This window comes from Arvicanthis niloticus, chromosome 11 (genome assembly GCF_011762505.2).
Source record: "Arvicanthis niloticus isolate mArvNil1 chromosome 11, mArvNil1.pat.X, whole genome shotgun sequence".
NCBI classification, from domain to species: domain Eukaryota; kingdom Metazoa; phylum Chordata; class Mammalia; order Rodentia; family Muridae; genus Arvicanthis; species Arvicanthis niloticus.
The window spans coordinates 14045001-14054512 of NC_047668.1; the positions used below are offsets into that span (position 1 = coordinate 14045001).

At 42.5% G+C, this 9512-nt stretch overlaps 1 protein-coding gene across 1 annotated transcript in view; it reads left to right on the forward strand.

The window, feature by feature from the left end:
• The window catches only part of Eapp (E2F associated phosphoprotein), a 24620-nt gene extending 15764 nt beyond the window's left edge, over window positions 1–8856 (forward strand). The window contains exons 5-6 of the mRNA XM_034513857.2: window positions 2085–2198; window positions 6519–8856. Coding sequence (XP_034369748.1) covers window positions 2085–2198; window positions 6519–6786 — 382 coding nt within the window. The 3' untranslated portion in view covers window positions 6787–8856. The remainder of the gene's footprint in view (window positions 1–2084; window positions 2199–6518) is intronic.
• The last annotated feature ends 656 nt before the right edge of the window (window positions 8857–9512 follow it).

Below are 9512 nucleotides of genomic sequence, written 5' to 3' on the forward strand. Positions count from 1 at the left end.
TGAGGCAGGCTCTCCTAGGAAGTACTTGGCCTGGAATTTGCCCAGCGTTGCATTGGGGACTTTTGCTCTTCCTGCCTTAGCTTTCTGAATTTATTTTACTTTACATACATACATTTGTTTGTTTGTTTTAAATTATTTATCACTATGTGCATATGTGCCGAAGCTTGCTTGTGGAGGTTAGAGGACAACCTATAGAAATCAAGTAAGTTCTCCAGATTGAATTCAGCTTGTCAGGTTAATGGCAAGCACCTTTACATGTTAAGCCATCTTACCAGCTCCTCTGCCTTTAGTTTTTGAGGCAGAGTCCCTTGAGTGTTCAGCTGACTGGCCAGTGAGCTCCAGGGATCTGCCTGTCTCCATCCTCTGTGCCCTGCTCTTTTATGTAGGTGCTGGAATCTTAGCTTAGCTCCTCACCCTTGCCCAGCAGGCAGTATCCCGACTAAGCCGTTTCCCTCCTGGGCCCTCTTTTTGTGTTTTAGAGCCTCTCACATTGGTCTGGAGCTCACTGTATAGTTAGTCCTTTGAGTTTGCAGTCCTCCTGTGCTGTGTCCATACTTGTAGCATTACTGCTGTAGGCTCCCTTGCCTGGCCAACCTAAGTTCTTGACTACAAATAAAAAATAGTTTCTTAGATTTTTCTTGTTTGTGGCATCTTAAGTATTTTGAAGAGCCCTGGCAGGTGTGAGAAAGGCTTAGTTTCCGGTTAGAATTCACCTGAGGTTTCTCACAATCACACTGATACTACATCTGTTGTTGTTGTTTTGTTCTTATTTGGTAGGTTTAGCTTTTATGAGGTAAGTCTCATTTTAGGCCGTGACCTTTGGCTCCCCCGCCTCTGTTTTTGGAGTGCTGGGATTATACGCGTGGACCACCACATCCCAGTGAACTATCTGAAACAAAGTTACAGTGTTCAGTGTAGACCTAAAGAGTGAAGAGTTAGGCTCTGCTGCCCTGAGATTTGATTTGTTTGCCCAGAGATTCTGATTTGTTTTTGTTTTTCTTTTTGAGCACCTTTTTTCTCTTCTTTTTCCTCTTCTTCCTCCTCCTCTTCTAAAAACTTTCTGCTTCTATGAGGTGTTTTAGTTAGATCTTGTAACCATATCCCTAGAATATCCCTAGAATTAGCCATCTCTGGTGCTGGAGAGACGGCTCAGTGGTTAAGAGCACTTGCTGCTCTTGTAGAGGACCCCAGTTTGTTTTCTAACACCTGCCATCCTTCCCTCCCCACCCCCCTTCCTTCTCCTGCTTGCTCCGGGCCCCGCTGGCTCTGCCCCTGCTCGCTCCAGCCCAAAGTACACTGTAGTTTACGGATGGTTGTGAGCCACCATGTGGTTGTTGGGATTTGAACTCATGACCACCACCTGAAGAGTAGTTGGTGCTTTTAACCACTGAGCCATCTTGCCAGCCCAACACCCGCCATCCTTAACTCAAGTCCCTAGGGATCTCACACCTTCTTCTGACCTCCCAGGATACCAGACATACATATAATGTACTTAGATAAAACATTTATACACTTAAAGTAATAATCATTATGCAATTAACTACTTCTCTGAGTACTGCTTCCTTTTCTGGACAGTGACATTAGAAACCAGGATTTGGGGGCTGTTGCACAGTGTGGGCTGGGGTGCTGGTAGGGGACATGGCATCCAGCCATTGCACAACTTTAGACCAATGGAAGAAAAAAAAGCAGCAAAAGTTGAATTGAATGACACCCAAAAGCAAGACATTAAAGAAAAAAAACATGACTTATTTGGACTGTGAATCCCAAACAGTATTTCCACATGGTATTTTTAAAGCGTAGATTCCAAAGACACTTAACCTTTATTTTTCAGTTGAACTTCCAGATCCAGATGAAATTTTTTGTTTTTGTTTTTTTTTATTCTGAAAACAGTATTTTTCTATTATTTCCTTTTCTGTGACTTAAAAAAAAAAGCTGATAAATGTGTGTGTGTTTTAATGAGTTCCTCAAATATGAAAAGTATCAATAAAACTGGCTGGTGTACAGTGTTTCTAAAAAGAAATGAAGAAACCAGGATTTGATAGATTAATGTATTTTTCCTTCTCAAATTTGTTTTCCTGTTTTAGTTATCACGCTTTTGGATTGCAAAGACCACGTCAGAAACAGCAGCCTGTCCCAAACAGTGATGCTGTTTTGAATTGTCCAGCCTGTATGACTACATTGTGCCTTGATTGCCAGAGGTAAGGGACAGAGGCACCACGTGGGAGTAAGTGAGTGTACCCCGACCCTAGAGCAAGTCTCCCCCGAAACCAGAAACAAGTTGGTGGCCCTTTGCTTAAATCAGAAGTAAACTTCTTACTCTTGTTTATGTGAACATTTATTTGCCCAAACTGTAGAAAAAGTGAGAACTATGATGTATGTCGTGGTTACAAATCCCAGCATTTGTGGGTTAAAGCAGGATGATTGTTCTAGGTTCAAGACTACTCTTGGCTATAAAGTGAGAATCTGCCTCACAAAACCAAAATGGGCTGTAGAGATTGTTCAGTGGTTAAGAACACTGTTGCTCTTATAGAGGATTCAAGTTCAGTTCCCAGCTCCAGAAGGCAATTCAGTTCCAGGAAACCCAGTACCCTCTTCTGCAGGTGTCAGACATGATGTGGGGTACATAAATACAGGCAAAACACTTATACACATAAAAAATTAAATGTTTTGTAAACAAAACATTATAAACCTCAAATAACTCAAGATAGACGATTAAGTGTTTCTGATTGTAACTCAAGTGTCAGCCACCTTGAGCCTGGGTATCATGGTGTTATCTCAGTTTCCACTTTACTTCCTCCAGTTTGGTTTTAGACTTGAACCAGTTAAGTATTTCTGCGTATACAGACACTTTAAAGTATGTGTGTGTTTTGTTGTTGTTTTGGTTTTGGTTGTTGTGCTCTTGATTGTTTTCTGAAACAGGGTCTCACTATGCAGACTAGGCAGGCCTCAAACTTTGGGCAGTCCTTTCTTACCTCCAGTGTAATGGGATTACTGGCTCCTGTATAAGTTCTCTAGAATTTGGTTCAAACTGAACAGAGCAGCACGTGCCTATAGTGGCACCATTTGGAAGGTAGAGAGGAGGATGCTGAATTCTAAACTTATTTCATCTACGCATCAAGTTCAAGGCCAGCTTGGGTTGTGTAGCAAGACTTTGTCTTGAAAAAAAAAAAAAAAAACCAAACAAACAACTTTAGGGTCTGGTGAGATAACGTACATGATAACAGTGTTACTGAGCCTGGCAGCCTGAGCTGGACGGGAAGACCCACACAGTGGGAGGAGGGAGCTGACTCCCTCTCAGCTGCACACACTTTCCAACCCTCACCTCCACAAATACAGAACTGGCATGGTGGAACACACCTGCTATCTCAGACCAGGAAGGTAGAGGCAGGAGGATCAGGAGTTAAAGGCCAGCCTTAGTTACACAGCAGGTTCAAGGCCAGCCCAGGTTATGTAAGGACCTGCCACAAACAAACAAACAAACAAACAAAACCTTAACTATTATCCTCTAAGTTCCCAGCAATGTTTTTTATCTGAAATTTTAAAAACAAATTTAAAAAATTGTTCTATAAATTATTTTTTCCAGGGTAGAAGTTGTTTTTTCCCCTTTCTTTTTTCTTTCCTTCTTTCTCTTTCTTTCTTTCTTTCTTTCTTTCTTTCTTTCTTTCTTTCTTTCTTTCTTTCTTTCTTTCTTTCTTTCTTTTTAGATTTATTTATTTATTTTATGTATATGAATACACTGTTGCTATCTTAGACACACCAGAAGAGGGCACTGGATCCCATTACAGAGCCAAGAGCCATCAGTGCTCTTAACCACTGAGCCGTCTCTCCAGCCTTTCCCCTTTCTTTTATTTTCCCTCTCCCCTCCCCTCCCCTCCCCTCCCCTCCCCTCCCCTCCCCTCCTCTCCCCTCCCCTCCTCTCTCCAAGGAGGGAAATTTTATTTTCCAAGACGGTCGGTGTAGGTGTGCACCACCACTGCTAGCTTTTCTCCTTTACTGTACTAATAAGGATGTTTTGCTTACCTGTATGACTGTGCATCACAGGTGTTCAGTGCCCACAGAGGCCAGAAGAGGGTGTTAGATCCCCTGGAATTGAAATCACAGATGGTTATAAGCTGTTATGTGGATAGTGGGAATTGAATCCAGGTTCTCTGGAAGAGCAGCCAGTGCCATTTTTTTAGCCCCTAAAAGGTTTTTTTTTTTTTTTTTTTTTTTTTTTTTTTGTTTTGTTTTGTTTTTTTGTTTTTTATTATTTTTATTTTTAATTTATTTATTTATTTTGGGCTGGAGAGACGGCTCAGCAGTTAAGAGCACTGACTGCTCTTCCAGAGGTCCTGAGTTTAATTCCCAGCAACCACTTGGTGGCTCACGACCATCTGTAATGGTCTCTTAATTCCTCTTCTGGTGTGTCTGAGGAGAACAACAGTATACTCACATACATAAAAATTAAATAAGTAAGTCTAAAAATATTTAAAAAAACAACAAAAAAGGATTTATTTATTTTATGCATATGAGTGCTCTATCTGTATGTATGCTTGTGTGCTGGAAGAGGGCATTGGATCCCATTATAAACGGCTGTGAGCCACCATGTGGTTGCTGGAGGTTGAACTCAGGACCTCTAGAAGAGCAGTCAGTGCTCTTACCTGCTGAGCCATCTCTTCAGTCCTAAAAGTTGGGGTTTTTTTTGGTTGGTTGTTTGTTTGGTTGTTTTTGTTGGGTTGTTGTTTTTGTTTTTTTGTTTCTCTGTGTAGTCCTGACTGTCCTGGAACTCACTCTGTAGACCAGGCTGGCCTCGAACTCAGAAATCTGCCTGCCTCTGCCTTCCAAGTGCTGGGATTAAAGGTGTGCACCACCACTGCCCGGCATAAAAGTTGTTTTTAAAACAATAGAAAAAGAGTCCAGTTTTATACTCAGATGGGCCTCTGAGAGTTTCAGGCCATCCAGGGACACATAGTGACACATGCTGTATCTCAAAAAAAGGAAAAAGGTATATTTAAAAAATCTTCAGCCGGGCATGGTGGCACACGCCTTTAGTCCCAGCACTTGGGAGGCAGAGGCAGGAGGATCTCTGTGAGATCAAGGCCAGCCTGGTCTACACAGTGAGTCTAGGACAGCCAGAGGGGCTACTCAGAGAAACCCTGTCTTGAAGAAAAAAACAAAAACCCATAACTGTTGTGGATTTGGTCTAACACTTGCATTATGTTACTTGGGTTCCAAAATCGCATGAGAGAGAATCCATAAGTAAGACGCTGAGGGTCCCTGTTTTCAGTTGGTTCAGGAGCCAATGACTAGTCAGGGAAACAGAGACTTTAGGATTTGCAGGCAAGGGACTGAGAGAGGAGAATCACCATGCTGGAAAAGGAATTAAGATCCAGGTTTGAGAGCTGCAGAAGAGAGAGCATAGGAGTCATGGAAGAGCCGGGGAAGAGCAGCCCCAGGGAACCCCCTGTTGGGTCTGGGTAGCAAAGATGGAACATAGATTTTGGTAAGTAATAATTCAGGAGTATCAGAGGGGAGGCGTTAGCATCGTGCAAGTTTGGGAGTGGCCCAGCCATTGAGCTGTTTAAGGCATACTAAATAGAAAGCTGCTTGTGTGTGGGGTGTGTGGGGTGTGTGGGGTGTGTGTGCATGCATGTGTGTGCATGCATGTGTGTGCATGCATGTGTGTGCATGCGCACCTTTCAATCAGGAACTCAGGACATTGTGTCAGGTAGCAAGGAACTTTTGCTGCTGCCTTGGAGGTTGAGTAGTGTTAATCCCCTAATAAAACAAAACAAAGAAGCTTTCACAGCTGGGGCCTGCATAGTGGTGGTGCTGCGTGCCTTTGAACCTGGTAGTCAGGAAGCAGAAGCAGGCGAATCTCTGGAATATGAGGCTAGCCTGGTTTACATATGGAGTTCCAGGCTTGTCAGGGCCTGACTAGTGAGACCCTGGCTAATATATATATATATATATATTTTTTTTTTTTCTTTCCCCAGTGCTGAAGATTAAATCTCAAGACTTTGCTCATGCTTTACCGTTTACCCCAGCCCAGCAATAAATTTCTGTTTGTTTGCTTATTAATAGTTTTTTGAGACAGAGTATCTCTGTGTAGCCCTGGGTGTCCTAGAACTTACTATGTAGATCAAACTGGCCATGAGCTCACAGAGATCCTCCTGCCTCTGCCTCCCAAGTGCTGGGATCAAAGGTGTGTGTCACTATGGCCCACCTTGCATTCTGTTTAAGAAATATGTTTCTCCATGAAGTGGTGGTCCATGCCTGCCATCTCATTACTTGAGAAGTTGAGGCAGGAGGATTGTGAGTTCCTGCTTTTGTGAGCTGCTTTGGCAGCTCTGTCCCAAACAAAAAGTAGAGATAAAGATGCTCCGTATTCTTATAACCCTTTCAAATTCCCTTAAATTCACATTTCATCCCCTTATCTTTGTTTTGGTAGACACTCATGTAGGTTTTTGGTATTCTCAAATTTGATCTACAATTGACCATTATTAAATCCAAACTCTTTATTTCATTCTCCTTTATAGGCATGAATCCTACAAGACTCAGTACAGGGCAATGTTTGTGATGAATTGTTCTGTCAACAGAGAGGAGGTTCTAAGATACAAGAATCCAGAGACCAGGAAGAGAAGGCGGAGTGCCAAGAAGATGAGGTCTAATCCTGACGACTCAGCGGAGAAAGAAGTGGAAGAGATCTATCACCCTGTGATGTGCACAGAGTGTTCCACTGAAGTGGCAGTCTACGACAAGGATGAAGTCTTTCATTTTTTCAATGTTTTAGCAAGCCATTCTTGAACGATGTGACAGGTGACTGCCCAGCTCTGTGTGTAAGGCAAATATAGACTCTTACCTTCCTCTTTCTATTTCTGTCATTCAGTGACGTTGTTATTAAAACAGTGTTTCATCTTTATGAAAAGGAGTGTTTATCAACCTCTGTATCTTCTCTTTTCTTTTTAATTTTCCCATGAGTAATGATGGGATTGATTATTCATTCCATTTCTGGTGCATATTTGGAAACTTTGGGGCTTCTTATTTATTAAATTAGCTTCCTAGAATCAAACGGTTTTGGAATAAGTATTTGTTTCCTAGTGTTTGGTTCATTTTCTATTGCTGTAACAAAAGTTGGGTGTTTTATAAAGAAATGAGTTTCAGCGGTTGGCAGGATGGCTCTGTACTTGGTTATCATGCAAGCCTGACAGCCCGAGGTCTGCTCAAGGAATCTGCAGTGGAAGGAGAGAGTCAACTCTTGACAGTTTTCCTGTTTCCTAAACATAGGTGCATACATGTGCGCGCATGCACGTGCACACACACACACACACACACACACACTCACCATTTTCCTGAAGGGGCCTCCTCAAGTGTGCCCTGAGAGGAACTATTTTCTATTTCTAATTATCTTCTGGGTTTTCTTCAAGCAACAAGTCGGGAGAGCTGGGCCAGTGAGAGTTTGAATGGAGTTGAGACAACAGGTAATGGTTCCTTTTGTCTTCTGAGGCTGGGGTGTAGCAATGGTGGAGCACATGCTTGACATGTGCAGGTTCTTGGGTTGGATAGGCAGCACCACACACAAACACACAAGTTAGTTAAGTTCGTTTCTGAGAATTTCCCAGTGCTTAGGGCATGGTGGCCTATAATTCAAGCACTTGGGAAAGACAAGAAGGGAAAGAGTGGGGGAAAGAAGTTAGTTTCAGTATGTTGGTGGCTAGCATATTTGATAATTTTTATAATATGTTGGTATCTGTATGGAGGCAATATGTACTTAGCATTTTGAGTTTCAGATTAGCACATGGGAGTGTGTTAGAGCGGCACTGCAGTCTGATTATCGCAGCTTTGTAGGAGCTCCTCTGGTATTGTTACTGCAAGCCCTACTTTCTTCTCAGATTTAGTAACCACCCCAGTGCACCACACCTCCAGTCCAGCGGGAAGTTCTCAGTGTCTTATAAAATCACCTGGAGAGGTCTGGAGAGATGGCTCAGTGGTTAAGAACACTGGCTGCTTGCTCTTCCAGAGGTCCTGAGTTCAATTCCCAGCAACCATAATGTGGCTCACAACCATCTGTAATGGGATTCGATGCCCTCCTCTGGTGTGTCTACAGACAGCTACAGTGTACTCATATAAATGAAATAAATAAATCTTTAAAAAAAAAAATCACCTGGAGAAAATGCCAAAAAGCTTACCCTTGCGTCCCTCTGAGAAGATGATGCTGTAACAGGCAAGGAATCCCAATGTGTAAAGATGTAATCTGATGGTAACAAGGGAGAGAACAGAGCTATAGAAAGGAGAATTCCATGTACTATTTACACTAAGTTGATACTAATTGGAGCTACTATGTTTTAAGATGATATTTACAAATCCCCAGATTTGTAACATTACCATGAAAAAACATTGAAAATGAAAGGTCAGAGAGATGGCTCAGAAGTTAAGAGCACTGACTTCTTTTCCAGAGGACCTGGGTTCAATTTCTAGCAACCACATGACAGCTCACAACTGCCTGTAACTCTAAGATCTGATATCATCACACAGATATACATAAAATAAAATAAATTGAAAATAATCTAAGAATAGACAATATATTTAAACATAAAACTATTGCCCACATAGAGAAAGATCTAAGGGGGAGGTGTGTGTGGAGGTGGAGAGATGAACTTTGGCATGCTTTCTCGTGCGCACATTGGTTTCCTTGAGTCTGTTGAAACACACATACACACAGGAATGTTGATTGACAGTTTGGGGGCGAGCAGACAGACATGGGACAGTGAATAGGGCAAAGTTCAGTGATGTGCATATTAAAATGCCATAATGAAAGCGACCTGTTTTGTATGCTTACTAAAACCAACATTAAATAAAACACTGTTAGCAACTGTTGTTCAGTCCTTTCATTTAGAAAAAGATCTTGAGACATCAGATACTGCCTAGGGCCGTTTGGGCTAGACACCAAGAGCCATGCTACTGTGTTCCCATCGGATTTCCCTGCATAGCTTTGAGTGTCTTTCTTGTTCTTCGTTGGGATGCTTTCTGTACCTGTTGTTCCTGAGGTTACGGTGTTTGCCAGCACAGCCTCCTCATTTCATCACTGCACCTCTTTTTCTCTCTATGTTAAGCAGCTGCCCATAAGAAGGATCATTATGGCCTTACTTTGCCTCGACTCTTCCCTGTCCTCCACAGGGTCTCATGTAGCCCAGGTTATCCTCAGACTCACCTTGTAGCCAAGAATGACCTGGAGCTCCTGCTCATCCTGCTCCTGCCTCGCCGTTGCTGCCCTTATAGGAGTCCACCACCACGTCTAGCTTTAACTCCTTTTTAAACAGAGCACAAAATACTTGTTTAAAGGGGTTTAAACAGATTTGGATCTGGGGTTCTATTTGCTGACCCCAGTAAAGCTGACCACTCCATCTGCTTGGCTTATTGTGTCATGTCCTGTTGCCGTGCAGCATGACACAGACATGCAGAGTAGCACGCATCCACTGTCTTATCATTTTTTTTTTTAGTTAGGAGCCTGGCCACAGTTAAGCAGTGTATTT